Source organism: Propithecus coquereli, unplaced genomic scaffold, assembly GCF_000956105.1.
Source record: "Propithecus coquereli isolate 6110/MARCELLA unplaced genomic scaffold, Pcoq_1.0 Scaffold281, whole genome shotgun sequence".
Classification (NCBI taxonomy): Eukaryota; Metazoa; Chordata; class Mammalia; order Primates; family Indriidae; genus Propithecus; species Propithecus coquereli.
The window spans coordinates 3,620,847-3,645,036 of record NW_012148408.1 but is presented as its reverse complement, the minus strand read 5'-3'; the positions used below and the strand labels follow the sequence as shown (position 1 = coordinate 3,645,036).

The 24,190-nt window shown below is 49.1% G+C and overlaps 1 protein-coding gene across 2 annotated transcripts in view; it reads left to right on the top strand.

Annotated features, from left to right (window-relative positions):
- Positions 1-24,190, top strand: part of ASIC2 (acid sensing (proton gated) ion channel 2) — a 1,009,922-nt gene that overhangs the window by 926,694 nt on the left and 59,038 nt on the right. For both annotated transcript variants that reach the window (XM_012648270.1, XM_012648271.1), the window contains exons 2-3: positions 5,429-5,579; positions 19,937-20,064. In XM_012648270.1, coding sequence (XP_012503724.1) covers positions 5,429-5,579; positions 19,937-20,064 — 279 coding nt within the window. The remainder of the gene's footprint in view (positions 1-5,428; positions 5,580-19,936; positions 20,065-24,190) is intronic.

The following is a 24,190-nucleotide window of genomic DNA, read 5'->3' as shown; positions in this document are numbered from 1 at the left end:
AAAAAGAGTGAGACTCTGTCTCAAAAAAAAAAAAAAAAAGAATGAGATAACACCTATGAGAGTGCCAAGCAGGGGCCAGCACGGAGCAATTGTTAGTTCCCTCCCACCAACGTTCTAGGGCCATCGAGAAAGCTGAGGTTGTGTGTAGACGCAGTCTCTAAACAGAAACACACCATGCAAACGTTAGCAATGAAGATGACAGTCGTGGGCCTGCTTTTGTCTCAGAAGACCCCCTCACTCCTGGAGATCTAGGTTCGAAACGTGCACCTTCCTTAATTCTTACTTAGTTCTTACAAACCTGTCCCATTTAGTGCAATTCTAGACTCTTTGCAACCTGGCAAATCCAGCCCTGCCATCCACAACGGGGGCTGACAGCACTTACCGGGAGAGCAGAGAAACGTCCGGCAGAATGGCAGGTCTGCAGCAGCAGCGAGCTCGGCCTGACAGTCTGAACTTAAATAAATAATATTTTCTGGCTGGGGGCGACAAGGCGTAAATTTGAAGCGTGTGTTCTTCCACGTCACCGTGCCCCGAAATGCAGAAGGAGGAGGTCCCAAATTTGTAGCAAAATCGCACTGTGTGTAAACGGTTTTCTGGCCTTTGATGTTGAGCAGAGAGGAAAATAATCCCCTGCAAAGAGGCAGGCAGGAGCAGCGGGCTCAGCAGCCCGGGCAGGGAGGCTGGCAGCAGCGTGCAGCCAGCAGGCGCTTTGCTTTCTTTAGCCACTTCACGGGCGCCCACGAAGGTAAACTGTCCCCAGTCATCTTAGTTCCCAAAAGGATTATTTCCACCAGTATCTTCCTGGAGGAGCAAGCAGAAATGCTTGGGTACAATCGAGTGGGAAGCTGAGAAGGCCACAGCCGAGAAAGGGAGGGAAGGGGAGGTGGACAGTGTGTCAGCATGGGCTCGGCCAGGACCGGGTGAGTCACCAGCAGGGAAGGGCACTTCTGGAGGTGGGCGGGGGCGTGGGGCAGCAGCACCTTGGCACTCATTCATTCATTCATTCACGAATTCATTCATTCATTCAACAAATCACACGCAGTCCCTGCCCTCTTGAAGCTTACAGTCTAGAGGAAAACACATTCAACAAATAATTCCACAAATAACCATGGAGTTGCACACTTTCATAGACACGAGAAAGGTTGTAAAACAATAAGCCCTGGGCCAGGCACGGTGGCTCACGCCTGTAGTCCCAGCACTTTGGGAGACTGAGGCAAGAGGATCACTCAGGTCAAGAGTTCGAGACCAGCCTGGGCATGTGGCGACACCTTTTTTCTACAAAAAAAAAAAAAATTTTTATTAGCTGGGTGCAGTTATGTGCATATCTGTAGTCCTAGCTACTCTGGAGGCTGAGGCAGGAGGATCACTGGGGCCTGGGAGTTGGAGGTTGCGTTGAGCTGTGATGATGCCACGGCACTCCAACCTGAGTGACAGAGTGAGACCTTGTCTCAAAAAACACACTCATACACACACAAAACAAAAACAAAAACAATTTTAAAAAAACCCAATAAGCCCCAATTTAAATGGAGGCTGAGAGCTGTGGGGTGGTGTGGCCAAGCAAGATTTCTCTGAGGCCTGATCAGGAGTTGGCCAGGCAAGGTGTGTCGGGAGAACATTCCAGGCAGAAGAAGCGGCATGTGGCAAGGCCAGGCGGGGGAAGAGCTGGCTGCACATCTGGGAACTGCAGGGGCCAGGACGTTTGAAGCATGTGAGAGAAGGGAGAACAGGGAACAGGGGCTGAGCCATAAAGGGCCCCAGAGAGGATTTGGGGCTTTACAATAAATGCAACGGGAAGTCACAGAGGATTTTAGGCCTCCTCCTGATGGTTCTGACTTGATAAAGAATTTAGCCATTGTAGATTGTCACTTGGCCATCTCTGAGAATTGGCCACAGTCACCCTCTGGCTCCCCACCCCTACCACTCTGGTGACACCACCCCTGACCAAGCTCTGACCTACATCAGCGTGAACTTGCCCCAGAACCCCACCCCCAGGAGGAGGAGCAGGGGAGATCAGACTGACACTGAGGGTGCCATCGGGAGCCGTCACCTGAGCTAGGGTGAGTGCCAGCCGTGGCCAGGGGCAGCCTAGGAGGGGAGCAAGTCTCTGCCCACCCCACTATAAGGACCCGTCTCTCCCTCTTTTACAGAGAAAGGCTTCAATTCATGAGGCTTCCGTTCTGCTCAGTGTCTGCACAAAGCAGACACTCAGTTAATGATCAGTTGCAGGTCAGAGATGGGAGGATCTCAGCACCCCTCTAGACCCTCCATTTTTTCTTGTAAGTGGGGAAACTGAGGGAGGCTGGTGACCTTCGGCAAGTCACTTTCTCTCTCCCAGGTCTCTCTTTCCTTATCTGTAAAGTAGGGTGGGTGAACGAGCTGATCTTTAAGACCCTTTGTCATTATCCTCAGATGCTCAGGGGGGGTCAATACCTTTACCAACAACACTTGGCATGTTTTGGCAGGGCTGGGATCACAGCTGACTTCAGGTTGCCACACTAACTCCAGCCTGAAGTTCAAGACCCAGATAGTGGGGGAGGGCTGAGTGAGGGAGTTGGAATTTGCAAAAGTCTGATGCTAAGCTGAAATATACTTTTGCTTATAAATCTCGTCATATAGATAGGCAAATTAATATTATAAGCAATTTAGGAGACAGGATATTTAGAGTGTCTACAAAAAAAGTTCTGTTGGAGCACCCTAGAAGTCACTCCAGATGCATTGAACCCCATGCAAAGGATGTGCTAATTATAAAATGCTCATATCTGTTCATTACAGCGGTCCCCAAGAGCATCTCTCCAAGGGACAAGTTCATTAGCCAAGTTCAATTCCTATATGCAATAGTGACGATAAAACTCAGCTCTTTGAAAAACGGCATTTGGTGTGGACTTCGCGTTAATCCAGCTGTTCTCCCCCACTATGAAGCTGAGAGAGTAAGGCTTTGCTGTCCTGAAATAATGCAGCTGGCCAGGGACTCGGAACTGTTTTGTATCGTGGAGAAATATGTAGAATCTGGTGTTTCTACAGGTCCTGAAGGCAGGAAGTAGGGCTTGTACTTTTTTGCAATACCTATAACACTTGCGTCTAGTAGGAGCACATGCATATGAATTAGCTGATGGCAAAAGCAAGGAAGAGAGAAGCAGTATGTGACTCGGAGGCATCCTAGTGACAAAAACTCACATGTCCCTCCCAGGACAGCACACCCAGAAAGAGTATGTGTGTTAGAATTAGACAGACATGGATTTGAATCCCAGCTTCTTTACTTACCAGCTGTGTGAACTCAGGCAAGTCACTTAACCTCTCTGGGCCTTGGTTTCCTCCTCTGCACAACAGGCAAAGCAACGCCCACCAAAGGTCATGGTTGCAAGGGTTAAGTGAGATAACACTGGTAAGCATCTAGGACAGTGTTTGGCACATGGTAGGGGTCCCTCTTCCTTCCTTTCATCTAGCCATCAAGATCACATGAGAAAAGCAGCATCCAGTGCTCGCCCCTGCTATTCACCTGTCCCTGCAGGATGAGAAGCCAAAGAGTCTCCCCGTGACCTGCAGCCTGCAGAGTGGGACAGTGCAGTGAAGCATGATCAGGGAGGTGGCCTGGGCCCAGATTTCGGTAGCTGCAGGAATCCAATACAGTCAGCCTGGCTCTCTTCCAGCCAATTTTGCCAGATGTAATTTGGCTTCAGCTTGAGGTTCCAAAGAAGTTATATAATCATAATAACTCATAGCATTCGTAGAAAGCTTTTATGGTTTTCAAAGCACTTTTGCATGCATTACCTCATTTGATCCTCTCAATAACCTTGAGAGGCAGCAAAGGCAAGGACTAGAACCCCCATTTTATAGATGGAGAAATTGAGGCTTGGAGGGTTTGTTTGGTTCACCCAAAGCCACATGACTAATAAGTGGCAATGTCAAAACTTGGATAAAGATCTCTGCCTCTCTTGCCGTGGGCTTTTCCCACACCACCACGCGGCCGTTTTGCAATTATGCTTTCATCAGGCAAAGGTGAACTGAGCTCCCGCTGTGTTCCAGCGGTGTGCTAAGGGCCAGGAGTCAGAGATGAGAGGCAAAGCTGAGTTCAGAAGAGATGCAGGACCAACTAGTCAGTGCCAACCGGCGGATGCTACGGTGAAGGAGGGAGGGGAACAGCGACGAGGGGCAGTAAGCCTGCTTGGCCCAGGGTCTCCGGAAGGCTTCCTGGAGGAGGAGATGCATCCATCTGGTCTTGGAGAATAGCTAGAGGTTGTCCAGGCAGAGAGAGGACTGAGTGGAGTTACAGGTGGCAGAAGTAAGAAGTAGCCGCAGTGCGTGAAGCAGCAGGGCATGTCCGGGGTGCCGCAAGTTGTTTGGTCTGGCTCCACCTACCCACCCACCCACTCACTCATTCATTCACTCAACATGTATTTCCAGAGCACCCCCATGTGCCAGGTGCTGTGCTAGCCACCAGGGATAGGCACCTCGGTGAGCAAGCAGATATAGTCCCCGAGCCCATGGAGTCTACCTGCTAGCCAATGCTTGTGGAGTCAGGCGGGAAGCAGCAGGCAGGGAGGCAGGAGGAACAGGCGGAAGGCATCATAGGAGACTGAGTGTGATGGGTCTGGATTTCAGCCTAAGGGGACGGTGCCCTGCTGGATTTTCAGCATAGGTGTAATGTGATCATGTGTGCATTCCAAAAGAGTGAGCCATGGTTAGCTTAGAGGATGAGCTGGAGAAGGTTGTCTGAAGTCTAGGAGTTGAGCTAGATAACTAGAGATGCCCAGGCAGGAAATGCTTGGATCCTAATTATGGCAGCATAGAAAAGAAAAAGTTAAATTCAAGACAGATGCAGAGAGAGTATAGGTAGGCTGGTTAATTGGACCCAGGGGTAAGGAAAAGGAAGAGCAGACAGTGACTCTGAGGGTCTGGCTCGTGCCCCTCGGCAGGCGGTGATGTTGTTCCCCAGGAGAGGGGTGCAGAAGAGTTGTCCAATGGGGCGGGGAAGCTGAGGAAGGTTATCGGTTCCCTCTGGGACAAGCTGAGCATCTGGGCTTTGTGGGACACTGGAAGGTGTGCCTGTCAAACAGAGAGTGACATCACTGTGTCTGGAGTCAGGCACAGAGCTCGGGGGCGCAGGTGCAATTGGAGGGTCAGGACTTCACAGATGATATTTCATGCCTGGATGGGAACGGGACCTCCCGGGGCAGTGTTCAGAGGGAGAAGAGACAAGATCCCATTGCAACAAACCCCAAAGCATGTCCAGATTGGTTCCTAGATGCCAGCATTCCACTTGGCAAAAGTCACGCCATCAGCTGGGGTGAAGAATCACTGGCCCCAGGAGGGGTGGTTGTGATGGGCTGTGGGGACTCTGACCTGCGGTCGGAGGTCTGGGGTCTTGCCAGTCTCTGGACCCCAGTCTGAAGTCACCCATGTGCTTCTCTCTCTCTCTTCTCTCCTTCAGGTGTTTACAAAATATGGGAAGTGTTACATGTTTAACTCAGGCGAGGATGGCAAACCTCTGCTCACCACGGTCAAGGGGGGGACAGGCAACGGGCTGGAGATCATGCTGGACATTCAGCAGGATGAGTACCTGCCCATCTGGGGAGAGACAGGTGAGCTGGGCACAGGGACCGGGCACTGGGCGATGGTGGAGGGGTGCAGGGCCGACTCTGAAAGACTGGTTTGGCTCAGATGCGAGGGTTTGGCCCACCCTGTGAAGGACTGTTCTGCAGCAAGGGGTGGATGACATGTGGTAAATGGGAAAGATGTCCCAGGCATGGCCTGGGATGACCTGGGTTTGCTCAGCTCACTGGGTGGGAGAGGGCAGGTGATGGGAATACAGGAGAGGGAAGGTAGGTAGGGGGAGGGGAGGTATTGGGAGGAAATGTGGAGGAAGGTTTGCAGCTGCAGGTGTGGTTGGGCAGGTGAGTGGCTTGATTTCAGGAGAAGAGGAAAGGATGGACTAGCCTCTTCCTCTTCTGGCCATCCTGACTATCCCAACGCTTCTAGGAGTCCAGCCAAAAGGAAAGCAGGCTCCTGCACGTTGGTGAAGGTGGAGGGGGCTGTGAAGTGTTGGAAAACCAAAGGACATGGACCCAGGGACCTGGCACCCTGCCTGTGTGGGCTGCTGGGGGTCCCATGTGTATGGTCCCTGACGCTTATTTCATGCATTCATTTATTCATTTATTTATTTAGCAAACTATTCATTAGCCATGTATACCATCTCAGGCTTTGCACCAAAGTAAGGACATTAAGGTGAAAAAGACAAGTCCTTGATCTGAGCCTGGAGGAAGAGACACAGTCACAGAGGGGCTCAGGGAAAGCACCATAGTGCACGGGGTATTTGAGCAGGTCTTGAGAGGAATGAATGAATAAAAGAAATAAAACCCATTGACTCCACAGCGTGGATGAGGAGCTCTCTGTACACTGTGAACAGGGAAAGGATGATCATGACGACCAGTAGGTGGGGGATAGGCAGAAAGTCCCAGGGGCAGAGAATGTTGCAAGTATCTCCTGTCTTGGGAGTCTGAAGTACCTCAACATCTGGAAGCCCCATTCTGCTCAAAGCAGAGCCTCTGGTACACTCTTTCCTACCTCGTGGACAGCTTTGCCTCTCAGATATTTAGGGAAGCAATGAGAAAACGACTCCCCTGGACATAATTCTGACTAACAGGGAGGACTTTAGGGGAGGGGACAATGGTTTGCAAGACCACAGTCAGCACATAATACACCAAGAAGTCAGTTAGAAAAAGCCACCCACTTTGGTTAGACCCAGACCTATGAGCTCATGCTTAGAGGGTAGAGGGTGACTCTATGAAAACTATCAAAAATGTCCCTTCCTCCAGGCTGACAGTGCCCTTGGTCAAACATCACTGTGTGGGGCACCGTGGTAATATGCCATTTTAAAGAAGGTGGGCTCAGTCCCATTGGGACCTAGAGAGTGTGCCCCCAAATGGGCCCTGTGGAATGTCAGGAGTTTGGGATACTACATGTTACATGAAAATAAAAAGGATCTGGGGTCCAAAAAGAATCTAGGGAACCCCGGTTAGACAACATTAAACACATTTATTTATCGCGGAAATTCTTTAATATGCTACATCATGAATTTCTAAGATAGGAATATTGTATGCGACATTTATTTCCCAAATGCCTCTGACCATGGAAACCTTCTTTTTCACAGAAGAGCCCACAAAATATACTTTCTGAAAAGCTGTCCTAGAGTATAGAAGTGCAGACTTCATGGCCAGAGGTTTCTAACAGAAATTAAATTGAAGACAGGGAGGAGGTTGTTAAAAACGAAATTCTGTGTAGATACCTCTGAGGAACTTCAAAGATAAAAGAAATAGGCAGTGGGTTATCTAGGTTGTACATGAGAGAAACCTGAATCAAACAAGCTTAGGCATAAAAGGAATTGTTTTGCCCTCAGAACCCAAGGCAAGCTTCAACAACCAGCCTGCAGGAGGGACAAGGATGTGGTGGCGTCAGAGACAACTGGAACCAAGGGCTCCTGCACCCTCGGATCTCTCACTCCTCCTCTCCCGGAATCCCTTTCATTCTCTCTTGCTAGAGACAGGCTTTTTCTACACACATTTTTTTTTTTCCACACAGGGCTCCCAACAGATCCTGAGTTTTGTATTTTACAGATTCTACCACCAGCAAGAGACTGTTTTGACTATCTCACTGATGTCCTATTTGGGGAAAAAAAAAAAAAACAGGGAAGGGAATCATTGGCCCAGGTCCAGTCAGGTGCCCACCCCTGAACCAATCAGCAGTGAGCAGGGGTGTGAGTTCATGGGATGACCCCGTAATAGACCCAGAGGAGGCTGCGTGAGGGGCGGTTGGGGAAGGAGCTCCCAAGAGAACTGTGCTGGGCACATAGTCCCATGAATGGCCACACGCTGGGGGACATGGGGGTGAGGGCGAGTGTGGGTTACATTGGAGGAAACCGGAATCAGTGCACAGGGAGCTCCCAAGGAACTCAAAATCTCAATGGATTGGTTTAAATGTCGGAAAGGCCATAAATGGCCCCTTCCTTCCTCATCTCCTCTCCCTCCTTTACTCTGATGAAATACACTTATTTCATCAAATATAATCTGCCTTGATTTCCCCAAATCCTAGTGTTCAATAAGCATAAAGGTGATAATATATTGGATATAATTTTGAGCAAAGGAATTATTTTTCAATGCTGTGCTGTACCAGAAGTAAAGATCTGGTGCCCATTACTCCTCCTGTCTCGCCACCTCCTACCAGCAGTGTTAACTCGGCTCTGGTCACGTGGCCTTCCCTGCTGCTTCTGGGACGCTCTTGCTTTAGTGCAGCTGCATCTGCTACTAACCTCTGCCTAGAATTTTCTTTGCTCATATATCCAAGTGGCTAATTGCCTTCCCGCACCAAGCCTTCGTTCAGACATCCGTATCACCTTCTCGATGAGGCCGACCCTGACCACCCTGTTTAAAATTGCAACCCCCGCCCCAACTCCCATCCCTCTTCATCTGCTCAACTTTTTCTTGTTTCCATGGCATGTGTCCCCTGCACATACGCCATGTGAAACTTATCTATTTTTCATTGTCTTCCCCTTCCACTGAAACATAAGCCCCCCGGAAGTCAGGGATCTTGGACTATCTGGCACGCCGATGTATACCAGTGATAAATCTTTGTCAAGAGAAAAAAAGAAATGCTGGAATTGTGCACACTGCTAAGGCCAGGGTGAGGGAGAAGCTAACATTAATGAGTAGCTACTGTGTGCCATGAACATTCCCACCTACCCTGCTGACAAGGTATTACAGTCCCCATTGCAGGATGGGGACACTGAGGCCCAGAGAGGATGTCAGCTTCCCAGCGGCACACACCTAGTTAAGTAGTGAACCAAGCTTAAAACCCACATCCAAACCCAAAGCGATGACTAAATTCCCTGAATGTTCAAAATGGAATTGTAAAAGCACCGCCATGAAAATAGCTCAGGAAAAATGTTCTGCCGATGTCTCTGGAGAGAGAATGGTGTATAATGATAGGTCTGCTGTGGTCCTCCTTGTCTATTTTTTCCTCTTTTCTTTTTCAAGAACAGAATCATTATATTGAATGAAAGCTTTCGCACAGTCCCCACATATAAAACAGACAAGAGCAGAACTTTTCTGGCTCCACTGGAGATGGGGGCCCAGTTTGCTTTCTCCCTTGTTGCCTATGTCCAACCCCAAGGAACCCTAGGGCTCCATGGAGCCCAGTTTGAAAACCACTGGCGGGCAGGGGGCTTTTATTGGGATGAGAAGTGTCGGTTGGTTCTATGGCTGTGGCCATCCCAGAAACCAACCCTAAGTATCTCTCTCCCTTCTCCTGGGATGGAAGAAGCTCGGGACATTTCTGCCGAGCTCCAGAGTCTCAGGGAAGCTGACAGCCTAGAATTCTGACTAAACGTGCTGGGTTGAACATAGGTGTTTAGGGGAGGCCCCTTTCCCAAACCCCACCTAAGTGGAAATCAAGGGTTTTTGTTTTAAATGTAAGCTCACAGGACAAAGAGGATGGAAAAGAGAATAGTAGTAAGTAGATGTCAGCACATTTTTGGAAGCTGTAAAGCAAACAGGTGAGTGGCAGCTGAGGTGGCAGGATAGACAAGGCTGAAAACTAAGGGCCCACTGGGGAGGCCAGCAAAAGTCAACAGTCGTCACCCTGGAATCCCCAGAAAAGATCGAGAATTTAAGGCACCAGATACTGCCGTAGACAGGGATAAGAGGAACAGCTAAACCTAGAAGGATTAGTTAAAAGTCCCTAAAAGGAGCTGTTAGGTCCCTAGATGTCCTCCCGTGGCCCAAAGCAGCCAGACAAATACCTCTCCCCACCCCAGCAGAAGGTAATATTGAAACAGGCTCTGGACTCGGGGAGATCAGGCGCGGCTGAGGCCGAGAGTGAGGTGCTCTATGGAAAAGGGGGAGATGAGCTGAAATTCTGCTTATTGAGTAGTGAGAACCTCAGACAGACTAATCTGCCGCACCCACCCTGAGCAGAAGTTTGGATGATCCATTCCTAGAGAAACTGGCAAGCTCAAGAGGAAAGACCCACAGACAATGACAGTTAGACATCCTCAAACTGCCTAAGTAGGTCACCTTCGAGTGATATGTCCTTGATAAGTCCACAAACACAGAAGGAAGGGCTGTGCAGCCTTTAACAACCTCTTAAGCATGAATGGACAGCAAAGAGCCGGGCATGTGAGGGAAGCCACTGATAGGAAAGGAACCAAATCCAAACAAGAAAGAAACATTGAGGAAGCAGAGACAATGGCTAACAGCACAAGCTGTAGAGCCAGACTGCTTGTATTCGAATCCCAGCTAGACTACTAATCAGTTGTGTGACCTTGGACAACTTACTTAACCTCTCTGAGCCTCAAGTTACTTAACCTCTCTTTACCTCTAAAATGACAATAATAATATTATCTACTTTATAGGGTTGTCCGGAGGATTGAAATGAGTTAATATTTATGACATACTTAGAATAGTGCCTGGATAATACTAGACACTATTAAAGTGTTTGATAAATAAAAAATAAATTCAGGAAGCAGAAGAAAACATCAAAACACTTTAATTAAAATTCTCAAGAGAGGTAAGAAATGATACTGCATCCATAAACATAAGCACAGGATGCTATTAAAAAGGAACATTCAGAGAAGAAGAAATTAAATTAAAAATATGATTGCAAACATTTTTTTAAATCCATAGAAGGATTGGAATTGAGGACATCTCCCAAAAAAAGTGAAACAAAAAGACAAAACAGGAAAATGAGAGAAAAAAAAGTATGAAAATTAGAAGGTCAATCCAGGAAGTCCAACATCCTAATACTAGGAGTTCTAAAATAATAAAACCAAGCGAATGGAGAAGAGGACATTGTAGAAGAATTAATACAACAAAAATTCTTTACAAAGTACCTGATTTTCCAGATGAAGGGTTCACCAAGTCCTGCCTGCAACTGTGCAAAACAACCAGACCAAGGCACATCCTGGCAAAACTCAGGCTAACAGAAATAAAAAGGAAATTTTGTATGTTTCTGGAAAGAGAAAACAAGTCACCCACCTGGGATCTAGAATCAGCATGGCCCGGGACTTCTCAACAGAAGCAGTAGAAGCCAGAAGACAATGGCACAATGCCTTCAAATCGGTGGGGGCGAAAGATTTCTTTTCTAAGAAAGAATTCTATACCCAGCAAACTCCAGCCGAAGTGTGAGAGTAGAATTTGGTTTCAAAAAAGTGTGTCTCCCACGAAGACTTTTTCAGGAAGTTACTGGAGGATATGAATGAAAACCAAGGAAGAAGATCACATAAGATTCCAGAAACAGGGGATCCGGCCTCAGGAGAGTCCCAGGCATGGATGAAGAGAAGAACTGGGTGACAGTTGAGCAGGAGGCCTAGAGAGCGATCATTCCGAAATGCAGCAGGAAGATGCCGGCTCAGCAGGGACAAACAACCCTTATGAATCTGGCTGGCTGTACTGAGACGTGCTTTACAGCTCAGCCATCACATCTGGAATTTCTAGTGATAGGTACCCAGCGAGCAAAACAAACCCACAAGGAAAAGGCAAGGCCAAACAGAGCAGAACAAAAAAAAAAAAAAAGGGAAAACAGAATAGTTTTGGAAGAAAGAGATCAAAAACGTTATGTGCTACAAGGCTGGGCTGTGCACAATATTTACAGAGTCACAGTTATGTAAAAGCTGGATACTGACTTAGCCAAAATACCATATACCTATATTTGGAAGGTGACAGGAAAGGAATGATGGTGAAATACTTCATCTGAGAAGCCTAAATTCTCATCTTCTGTGATTAGGTAGGAATCACGCAGATAGCATCATATGATGAGAGATGATTCCTACCTGGTAGGAATTCAGTAGATAGTATCTACAATTTTTAAAACCAAGAAATAACTGTCAAGCAGTTAACACCCGTGGAAATAAACAGCTAACAGAGTTAGTTGAGAGTTGTTATTTCTGAGAAGTGGGACTCAGGGAATAGGAAGAGGTGAAGCAGGGAGCTGCTGTTTTTCATTAGAAGCCTAGCGGTACCATTTGGCTTTTTAAATTATGTACATATATTGCTTTGATAAAAATAAAAATTAAATTAAAAATAATCATAAATTTTCAGCGTAGCTGGAAGGCCTGAGCAGCTATCAAGGGTAGCACGTTTCCTATCTCCCATTACAGATGGGACATAGCCAGAGTGGATGCTGATGGTTGCCATGGTTTCTCTGACATCTCTGCTCCCGGGAAACACTTGCTGTGGCGCCTGGTCCTAAGTACCTCCCCAGAGTGAGAGGGGCAGGCTCTGGCGTGGATGCTGAGAGCCCAGGGTCCAGGGACAGCAGCAGCCAGCTGAGATACTGTGCTCACCCTCAGATTGGGCCTTTGTGCTGCATGGGGGGTCTCCACAGGTGCCCGAGGACTCTGGAGAAAGGATGCCATAAATCAGAAGCACTGTTGGAGGCAGGTATCCATTAAGCAGCCAGAAGCAGCCTGACTTTTATCATTCTGGGAAGATCTGCTTAGTGCACATGCTAAGTGCTATGCAGAAAATATATGTGATCTAGTTAAAACTCCCAGCCAGCCAGGCAGTGGTCCAAGGAGAACATCTAGGAGCAGATGAAAGAGACCCACCCTCAGAGCTCATGTCGCCTATTTAATAAATCCCCATTGAGCACCTACTATGTGCCAGGCACTCCAGTGATACAGATGAAGGGCCCAGTCCAAGTTTTCAAAGATTTTACAACCTAGGGAATACCTTGAGGGATCTTTTTATACAGTAGTTGGAAATGCGTCCATCCAACACCTTTCATATAAAGTGCCTGAGGAGTGCCAGGCATTTGCAGTCGCTTCAGGGAACATGTGAACCATTAATTGTCATCAAGTGTTATGACAGATAGAAGATGGATGGAGAATGAAGGAGATGATCGTCAGTTCTAGAAGGGAGGGAAAGAGTATCTCAAGGGAGGCTTCAGAGAGGAGATCACCTTTGGTTTTAGTCTCTGGCCTGTTGGCCAGGATGCTGGGCAGTGTGTGGGAGTTAGAGGGACATGTGGGGCCCTGGGGAGATGAGGTCCCAGGCAGAGGGAGGGTAACGAGGAGCAAAGGCCAAGAATGGCCCAGGGTGTGCTGGCATCTGGCTCTAAGGATGAGACCTGGGGCTGGAGAGGTAGGGAGAGGCCAGATCCCCAGGGGCCTGGCGTGTTCTGCTAAAGCACAGATGTTCTCCCGGGAGTCCTGATATTCCAGGAGTCCTCTGACCAGCAGCACTGGCATCACCTGGGAGCTTGTCAGACACGCAGCATCCCAGGCCCCACCCCGACTCTGCGTTGTGACAGGTCCCCGAGTGACTTGTATGCACATTCAGGTGTAAGAAGCTCTGATCTAGACCACTGTTTCCCACCATTTGGAAGGATGAGGATGTCTTCTTAACATCAAAACTATTTCTCAGCCATCACCCCACATGAAAGCTATCATGCTTTTTTTTATTCATTGATTGAGAAAATATTCAATAACGAAAAGTTGCTATGAATGCAGTAATGCTTTGGATGTTTTTGAATTCTATAATCACATCACAATCTATACACATGATCCGTTCTACGATCTGGTTGTACCTATCTTCCACCACCAGCGTGTGGAAACAGAATTTTTGTAAATAGAATCTTATAATTTCAGAGACTTCCTGGTGGCTTTTCAAGGGCGTTATCTTCCAAACACCAGTTGTCACCCAGCATCATCAGCCTTCTTATCGAGTAATTTGTAATCTCTGAGGCTGAATGCACTAGGGAAACTCATTATCTAAGGAATCCTTGGGGTGAATCTTTTTGTAATGAAACTAACCCCAACTCCACGTGCCTTCACTAATGTATGTTTTAAAAATATTTCGTCTAGCGGGAATGTAAGTGTAGCCACACTTCTCAGTCACGTAACCAAGTCCTAACGTTATCCCCTTCCCCAACATGGGCACGTCATCCTACAGTGTATAAGGTGCTTTGCCAGCCTTCTGGCCTCTGATCCTGCCCACTCCTATGACATAGACAGGAAAGTTCTGATCATTTAGCAGATCTGACATGTGCAATAAGCAGGTCTCTGATACATTCAGTGACTATCCCACGATCTCTAATATTTGAATCCACATCTTCTGATTTGATCCTCCTGGGTTCTTTCCACCTTAAAAATGAAAATTAAAAAAAAAAAGGTTGCTTTAGGTAACATTTAGTTCAACAGGGTAATGTTTTTGCCCTAGGGCATCACAGGGTCTTTAAAATAGTAGCGTGCTCCAGCTCTGCAAGGAGGGGCTGAAGTTTGCAGCTGTCACCAAACTCTTGTGGCCACTCGATAATGGCTCCTGGATATCCAGCCATTCGCGAGAACACTGCTGCTTCTCGCTGCTGCCCTGAACAGACTTAATTGCAGCCCATCCAGCGTGGGGGCACGACATTGATTTTCCTTCCTCCGGAAGCTCGCCTAGCCTCAAAATGTCACCTGTGAGCAACCAAGCGAGAGCTTGCCGGTCTCCGTGCTGGTCTGCTGCCTTACTGGGCCTACCTGACAGGGGTAGGTTGGAGAGGGAGAATGAGATATGCATTGTCCAATTTTAGAGGGGCAGCCATTTGTGAATTGTTTGTGCTGTCTTTAGAAAAAATCAACCTCTTCTGACTTGATGTGAGTTCTGAAGAGCCGCGTCTGTTTTTTAAAAATCCGTTTTGCAGGAGATTAAAATGAGATGCAGTGAGGTGAAGAGATGTGCACATGGTCTTCAGCACAAAGAATTTAGAGCTAAAAGTAACCTGAGAGATCAGCCCCACTTCATTTTAACGAAGAGGAAACTAAGGCTCAGAGACGCACGGTAACTTGTCCGAGGTCTCACAGCAATTAAGTGGCGGGGCTGGGAGTCAAAGCCAGGTCTCTGTGATGTCAGAGCCCAGGCTTTTCTTGATGCACTTCCCTGCCGCTCTTCCCAGGCCTCGGGTCTCTTCAGATTTCTCCAGTTCAAGCAAGGGAGCAGGGACCACGATGGCACCCTAGTTGACCACATACAGCATTCAGTAGGCCCTTCCCACCAGGGCGCTCCAGGACTAGGGCTGGGACTCTGGTCCCCATGACTGTCACTGCTCCACTTTCCCCTGAACTCTAAGACGGAAGAACAAAGGCTGTTGGGCCCATTGTAAATTAAACTGTTCTTTCCCCTCCATCCCTGCCCAGCTTGGAACTTACCGGCCTGTCGTCTGGGACCAATGCTGCTTCTAGCTGACTAACAGAGGGTGGGGGAGGATTAGGAGTCAGGAGACCCGGATCCTGGGCTCTGTCCTGCTGCCACCTGCCGTGGGATCCTTGGCCACTCCTCTGGAGGCCTCAGTTTTCTCACCTGAACGATGATAAGTTAGTTGAATTAAAGAAGTGTCAAGGGCTCTCCTAGCTCCGAAATTCTGTGCAGCCACGAGTCATAGACTCTGGGCCTGTCCTTTACTTTCTTTGAGCTTTGGATTCCTCCTCTGTCAAATGAATGCAACATAAAAATAAACAAATAAAATTTAATAAAATAGAAATATTGACACCTGCCTCGGGACAGCTGGAAGGATCCAGGAAGATGAAGTCTGTGAAAATCCCAAAGCTTATCACGCATGTGCCAGTATTGTTGTTCACCACGTCCCAGAGGGATTCAAAGCTCAGCAGCTCAGGAGCCAGACTGAAAACTCCCAAAGGATCCAAACCAATGCAGAATGTGACCAGTGATGCTAGAAAGTCACAGAGCACTTAAGCAAGGCCACAGGTGGAGGGCAAAAGGCATGGGCCTTGCAGCCCAACGGCCAAGGGTTTGATGCTGGGTTTGCCGTGTGTGGCTAGGGCAAGCTACACTCTCGGAGCCTCGGTTTCCCTGTCCATACAATGGGAGAGCTCCCTCGTGGGGTAACTGTGATGGGTAAACGAAATGGTCAGCTGGCCTCTGACCATGTCCCTGCCACTCTGGGACTGTTCCGGCAATGGGCCGAGGTCTTCGCTGTTTCAGAGCCTTTGTGCTTTCTGCCCCTTTGGCCGCCCCATGGCTCACTTGCCAGCTTCACTCACGTTGCTACACAGGCACCATCACCTTGAACTTGTGTGGAGCTCTGTAAGCCACTGTCTAGGGGCTTCGAGGGATATGACAATGAAAAAGATATTCCCTCTCCTCAGCTCCCCCTCAGACCCCCAGACCTGTGAGCCAAGGCACCGGCCCACAGTAAATAAGCCACACTCCTGTGGGGTAGAAAGAGTGCCGAATTAGAACCCAGCAGACCTGGCCCCTCACCCCCGCTCTGCTCCTGACCTGCCATGTGGCCCGGGCAAGTGGCTTCCCCTCCTGGCTTGATTGCCCAAATGCGGCTGGCCTCAGACAACCCAGAGCAGAATCCCCAGAAATGCAGATTCCTGGGCTCCCCGCAGAGTGAAGGGATGAGACTTTCTGGGCGTGGATCCCAGGAAGCGGCACCCGAGCTCTCTAGGTGATTTAGCGTGCCCTGGTTCGAGCACTGAGGTCGGTGGTCTGAGGTCGCCTTTGGCTCTGACAGCCTGTGTTTAGTAGCCTCAGCTCTCAAGGTGGCTCTTCATAGCCAATCAGCTGCCCTGCCCAGGCCAGGGGGAGAGCGAGGGCAGGTGTGAGGGCAGAGACAGGGGCGGCTGCTGCTGCCAACCTGGAGAGTAACCTCAGAGCAGCCAGGGACGTTCTGGTGAGGAGTAGAGACAAAGGCATCTGGGGACATGGGATAAGGGCTTTGGGGAAAGCGGGGTGGGGTGGGAAGGGAATGCAGGGTGGAGGATCTGGGACTGTGAATACACATCACTCTGCTGCCCAGAACCCTGCCCAAATCCCCCAGGGCCTCCACACGAGGGACCCTCCGGAGCACCTGCTCAGGGAGGAAGGATGCTGGCATCCTCGTCACCCCACAGGTCTGGGAGGGCAGGGGTCTGCTCACAGATGAATGTTCTAAACCTGCGCTGTTCGGTAAGGCAGCCACTGGCCACATGTGACTATTTAAACTTAAGTCTTCATTAATTGAAATTAAATAAGATGAAAAACGCAGTTCCTCCATCACGCAAGCCACCTTTCATGGCTGGCACCTACCATATCGGACAGCACAGGTTATAGAACAGTCTCATCTTTGCAGAAAGTTCCACTGGACAGTACTGTTCTCGAAAGAGCAGAAGCCATATCCATCACCCTCTCCCACTCATGTCCATCCATTTGCTGGGTGTTTGTTAAAAAAAAAAAAAAAATGAGGTTACCTGAGGATTTTATTCTCTGCCAAAGCTACTGTAGCTTCTGGAATAAACTAGTGCCTCTTCCGAACCCTAACCCCATCCGATTAGCCTCGGGTGGTTCTCACTGAGAGTGGCACGCCAGGTCTGTCTGTTTCACCCACTACTCGCGGATTTTTCTGACAGGAAGGTTTCATTTCTCACTTCTCCCTGCAAGCCACAGGTTCCCTCCTTTGAGCCTGTCTCACTGGCTGTAGGGTTTCTTAAGCCCGGTCGTGTAGCAAGCACACGGCTTCAAGGAGCTCTGGAAGACAAGTTTTGGCATCTCTCCTGCTCCCTCCCGCAGCTCACTGAAGGCGCTTTCAGATCCTCCCAGCGGGAGCGTCCCTGCAGTCCACCCCACCTCGTCACTCCAGGCTCCCTCCTCATCCCTGTTCTTTGGGGTCCTTGCCCTCTGCTCAGCCTCGCTCCTGGGCAGACTTCAGAAAACATAGCCGCTGACAGCTGACCACTCACCCCCTCATTCCATGCAGTCCTCCCTCCGCTGAAGTCCTCCTCCCTGACCTACAAACCTCCCTTGAGGCTCCACCTGTGGGCCGGGGAGGGGGGCCCGGAATGAAAAAACACCACCTCCTCTCTTGAGAAATTCACCACCGATCGGGGGCGTTGACACAAAACCACCAGCGTACAGGGACACATGGCTTGGAGTTTGGGCGGGGTGACCTGGGTAAAGAAACTGCAGAACAGTTGACTCCGCTGGAGGGAAGGGTGTGATATGTTCGTGGATTGCCTAGGACTCTCTCCTGCTCCCGGAACCGTATCTGAAAGGACTCCTGGCCGGGGGTCTCTTTTCCTGAAACCCGTGTCAGCCACTGGACTCCTCTAGACTATGAAAGGCTGCCTGTCCTTCCCCCGGGGCCCTGTCTGCCTACTGGACCTTTCTTTCCACATACCTCCCCGCCTCCCCACGTTGGAATTCTCACCCTGCTCTGGATCCCGCTCCCTGCCTCCGTCTGAAGTCCCCGGGGTTTCCATGGGTCATGCCGTTCCCATGGCTGGCCCGGCCCTTCCCTCTCAGCCTTTCTCTTCTGCACCAGCTTTAGTGTGTCCCCAAACCCTCCGCAAGTCACAGCCCCCGTGCTGACATGTCCTTCTTCCCTCCCTAACTCCCGTTTTTCCCCCTGCTCCGTCCTTCATTCCTGCACTTGTCCATCCTCTGCCCATTCTTTTCTTTGAGAACACTCCTTGATTTGGACTCCAGATTGGCCTTGCCCATTAATAAGTGAGGGAGGTTTGCCATCCATTCATTCAGCAGATGTTCCCTGAGTGCCTGCTGTATGCTGGGCCCTGTGCAGGACCCCTGAGATCCAGAGAGAAAGCCTAGAACTTGGCCTCGGGATGCTCCGGCCTGGTGGAAGGACAGTCAGATAAAGGACCGTCACACGTGCTGTGGCAGAGGCTTCAGCAGGCAGATGTGGAAGATACAACAGGGCAAGAGAAGGAGTTGCTTTGGGTGACACTGGAGGGCTAATCTTCAGTGACAAGTGGGGAGATGGTCAGGTGGACAGCGTAGAAGGACATCCCAGGCAGAAGGAGATGCACGTGCGTCTGTGCAGAACAGGGGCAGTAACACCCAATCCAGGCAGCCCTGGAGGGCTGGACCGCATAGTGCGTCGAGGCAGAGGGCTGCCCGGAGCAAGGCTGGCACCAGGTGGGTTGAGGAGCCTGAGCTCCTTGTAAGCAGGGGAGAGAGTTATGCAGGTTGGCACTTTGGAAATCTCATTCTGAAGGCTGTTTGGGGAGGGTACGGCAGAGCGGGAGAGCCAGCAAGGGCTGATACGATCCTGTAAGTGCGTTCTCCGCCGATTGCAAGCCAGGTTGTGCCGCCCCTGCCCCCTGCCACTGCCAAGGGCCATTTCTCCTGCCAAAGGACAAAACAGGGGAAGCTTCCCTTCTAGTTGCCCACCTCCTGCAGCTCCAAGGGCGGGCACCTTGGCAAACAGGCAAGCCCTGCCCTTCTACTGGTGCATCATCGTGTTTTCCTCCTCCTGATATCCTGCTCTTCAGCTCATGGCCGGGCAGAAAAGCTAGTCGATAAAATAAAGGAGCTTGACTCATTTCATAATCCCATTCTATGGATTTGGCAACCGAGGCAGGGAGTTGGCCCAACGGACCTGAATTAGTTTCTCATGGCTGCTGCAACAGATGACCACAAATATAGTGGCTGAAAACAACATAAATTCATTATCTTAAAATTCCGGAGGTCAGGAATCCAAAATGGGTTTCACTAGCTCCATAAGATCAAGGTTGTTGGCAGGGCTGTGTTTCCTTTGGAAGCCCTAAGAAAAAATCCATTCCCCTGCCTTTTCCAGCTTCTAGAAGCTGCCTGTGTCCCTGGGTTCATGGCTCCTTCCTGCACCTTCCAAGCCAGCAACAGAGCATTTGTCCTTCTCCCTCTGACTCTGATGCTCCTGCCTCCCTGGTACAAGGACTCCTGTGATGACACTGGGCCCACGTGTGTCTGCTCAGGGCAGTCTCCCCATCACATCTGCAACGCTCCTCTTGCCACGTAAGATAACCTCTTCACAGTTTCCAGAGATGAGGACATGGACATCTTTGGGGGCCATTATTCTGCCTACAGCATGGCCTTTTTAGGGTCCCTTTGAGCTTTGCAATCCCAGGACCCCATGGCCATCTGTTGTCGCTGACCCGTGGCTCTGTCCATCTTTGTTCTTTCAGAGGAAACAACGTTTGAAGCAGGAGTGAAAGTTCAGATCCACAGTCAGTCTGAGCCGCCTTTCATCCAAGAGCTGGGCTTCGGGGTGGCTCCGGGGTTCCAGACCTTCGTGGCCACACAGGAGCAGAGGGTAAGTTCCCTGGGCTCCCCGGATCGGTGGTCCTCAGCCTACCCTGGCCACCTGCAGAGGCATGAGGAGGAGAAATGGGATTCCCATCCTTGGCCGGAGGCTGGAGCAGGGCTGAGCTTGGCCAAGGGCTTTACGCTGAAATTGGAGAAAGATGTTGGCTACCCCCCTTCACCACATCTCCTGTACCACATGTTGGTCCTGAAATCGAGTATGAGGGAAACTCAGCTTATTTTCCTTTTCACTGAGTTGGTTGGATTTTTTCTTCTTTTCCAGAACGTTCTGTCACAGTAGACTTTGTGCGAGTTGATTTTTTTTTTTAAATGGGGATATATTTTTGGCCAGGGGATGCTAAGGGAAACCGCTAACCAGAGTTTGATATGTTTCTTCATTGTGTTAATACAATCCAAAGCAGCCTGCAAAGAGAAAAGGGACGGAGGCATCCCTCTCCCGTCACGGGGTTTAATTGGTGTGAACTCTCGCCTGCTCTCTCTGATGTAGCCCTGGGGAGGGGACCCACCCAGCCGGGACTGCTGCATCCACTCTGTCAGCCGGTGGAGGGAGGACGGGCGCAGGCTCGCGTCTGAAGTCGGTCTTACATCTCAGAAGGGAGACCTTCGCAAACTCTCAGTAGGGAGGAAGTCTCAAAGCAGCACTGCGGAGAGACACAGACACTGTTTCTCTCTCTCATCTCCTGGATACTTGGCTTCTGGTTTGCCTAGAATAAAAGCTCGAGAGGCTGAGACTGGGAGGGAATCCTAAACCAACCCTCCTAGACAATTCGCTGGAGCGTCGAGTCAGTGGGTGGTGGAGACACCAGCTCTAGGGTGTGAGAAGGGGAGAATTGGGGAGAACAGCGGCGCAGAGTAAGGAAAAGTGTATGCACATAACTTGTGAGCTCAATTTGTTTTTAAAATCTAGCTCAAATGTCATCTTTCATCTAGTAATGATTGCAGCTGTTTAGCCATTTTGTAAAGTGATATCTGCATTAAAAACTGGCTATAAATCTATAAATGAGCTATACTTTTGACCCTCTGGGAAAGCGTTGATGGTGCCAGCCTCACAAACTGTGCCTTGTACACAACGCCTGGGCGGTTGGTGAAGGCCAAGGTCTATGCAGCACATAGAAGGTGGGATGGCAGCTTTGAGGCAGGGGTGGGGGTGCTAGGATGTTAGCCTGGCCTCCACGGGCCCCCAGAGACTCTGGCAGGTGGTATGAACAGAAATGGGGGTGTCCAAGCATGTGCAAGGTGGGAACCAAATGGTACAACCAGAAAAATGCATCCTTGAGAACAAAGAAGGGCGTGAGACAGACGGCAGGAGCACAAGCTTAGGGCTAAGGTTTGAGAGTCAGGAAGAGTGTGAACGCAGATTACCCTGTAAAGGTGGGTAGATGGACAGGCAGCCCCCAGCTACTAGCCTAGCTGGGCTCCCAAGTACTGTCAAAGGTAAACAAAGCCAGACACTAGGTGACATGGTAAGGGCAGAGTTTAATATACTATTGCAACAGAGAAGAAGGTCCAGCGTGATCTGAACTCAACTCTGATTTGCACAGAGGAGACGGGGTATCTTAAAAGGAGGATGAGGGAGGGAAGGGAGGAATGGCAAGGGCTTGAGCAGAGTCAGGGAAGTGGAAAATTACAACAACCAGGAGGAGAGTGGGTGTCGGTCCCTGTGAAAGAATCCCGGTTTGCTAACCTGTGCTAACTGGTGCTCAGCGAAGTGAGGCTCCTGCCCTCCCACAGAGACTGGGAGACAGGGGCCTTGGAGTCAGGTGTTGTCTAGAACAAATAGTAAATTCTTTTGGCAGGCCCTGTAAGCAGGGCTAGAGTCATCCTAAGGACGTGGCCTTGAGCTGTTAGAAACTGTGTTAGTGTTTTCGTTCAAGTCTCCGTGGGCCAAAGTTGAGACCTAGTCAAGGAGAGCCTGGCTGGAGTTTGGTCAAAGAGAGAAAATTTTCCAGCACTCCCTTCTGTTGTGCGAGTAAACTCACGTCCCTTCAAAGATCCGGGCACAGATTAGACTAACTAGTATGTATATGAATTCTGTCACTATCTAAAAGTAAATTTTTGACTAGTTGTCCAAGGCAAATCTGACTCTGTGGCGTTTGTCAAATGTCCCTGCCACCGCTGTCATGAATTATTTACTCGTGTTGACATGTGTCTGGTGTCTACATTGCTGTTGGCATGCAGAGTGAGCTAACAGCATTCCTTGAAACGCAAAGTGTAACTTCTTCCCACACTAGCCAAGGCTGGAGAGAAGAAAGTTCTCTGTAAGCTGCTCTTTTTCATCAGCCTGAGAAACGTGCCTGTTCCCACCCCCACCCCCATGCCCCTGATCCCAGCTTACCCTCCATGAGTGAGATGGGAGAAAGTTCTGGGCTGGGTGGGAAGTCTGAGAAGGCTTAAGTCTGTCTTTCTCTTCCCACTATGAAACAGGAGGACTCCCTGTGGTGAGTAGGATGAGGAAATAGAACATCTTCCCAGCTCCAGAGGGCAAATTTGTTGTTTGCTCTGAACTGTATTCTCAGAAAAATCAGCCTCGTTCATATCCATACTTTCCTGATTATTATAACTAATAAGATATTTGTTAAACATTTTGCAGTCTTCAAGGCATTTCCGCATCACCTCGTTTCATCATTTCATTTATATTAATAGAAAAATACAAAAACACATCCCAGAGCTAAATCTAATAATATATTATGTTTACATGTACATAAAAGAGCATATTCATAAGAAATAAGACTCGAAGGCAATAAGCCAAAATACCCACAGTGGGGGAATTATGAATGATTTATTTTCTTTTCTGGGCTTTCCATGTCTTCTGTCACGTGGCCTTGTTCTGTTTAATCATTCAGCAATATCTGCTGAACACCTACTGTGAGTGAAGTGACGGAGCTACAGACCCAGTCTCTGCCCACATGTAGCCTGTAGATTCGTGGTGCCTGTAACAAAGGAAAAAATACCGTTAAGCCAGGTATTAATATAATTTGGGAATTGTGCCCCATTTGTATATTCTCATTCTGCCAGTGTGCTAACCTACCCTGTTGACCATGGCCCTCGAACACTGAATTTCATTGATTTTAAGAGGCATTTTTTTTCACATTTTAACATTTCTGAAATCAGGATTTGTTTTACAATCCAACAAATCTTAACAATTACAGTAGACAGTGTTTTTCTTTCTTGGTGGTCCATAAAATCACAGTGCATCTCACAGTCTATGGCCCATCCATGAAATATGGCGGCCACATTGCTGTCAACCCAGGATTCTGCTGCTTCCCCTCAAAGTTCAAGGGAACCTTGCAAGAAGGCCAGGGGTGACAAGACAGTGGGGAGCAGAAAGCCCTTTCCTGGAAGGTTGGTGTGGATCTTGCTTAGGAACATTGACCCCAGAGTAAGAGCCCTAAGAGGAACTGGTGACTTAAAGGAATCCTCCTGTGAATCTTTTTGTTAAGTGGGAAAGTCCTTTGCATGGTAAAAATTATCCCCACTCCAATGCATAATTACACACACACACACACACACACACACACACACACACACATACATCACACACATACACATACTCCTTTCAATTTTTTTTAAATTTTATTTTGTAATCCAAAAGAATCAATCTTGAACTGCAACGCAGACAAAAGATTGCTATTTTTTAATCTGCATTTGCCCTAAACACGATTAAGCCTAGGTTGTCCCTGCCTTCCTGGACAACTTGAGAAATGCCCCCCTGGCTAGCTCAGACTGTGGATGCCCTGTACACTGCCAGAACCACCACCACCAGAGACAGGCAGCAAGAAAACTGGAAGCAGAAACAGAACCCCGGGACATGGGGAAGAATAACAACAGTTACTACTGACAGAGCGCACACTATCTGCCAGGCGTTATGGTGCACGGACACTTGAGGTGCATTATCTCATTTAATCCCTCACAACAGCCCTGCAAGGGAGGTACTGTTATCTCCCCTCTCCACGTGGCAGAACTGCACGGTGAAGTGCCTTGCTCAGGCTGCATAGCGAGGAGAGCAGCAGGACTGGGCTTCAAGCCCAAATCTATCAGGTTCCCAAGCCCGTGTTCTTTCTGCTCCACCACACTGCACGGTCGTAACTCGGGGAAACTGCCTGGGGAGAGCGCAC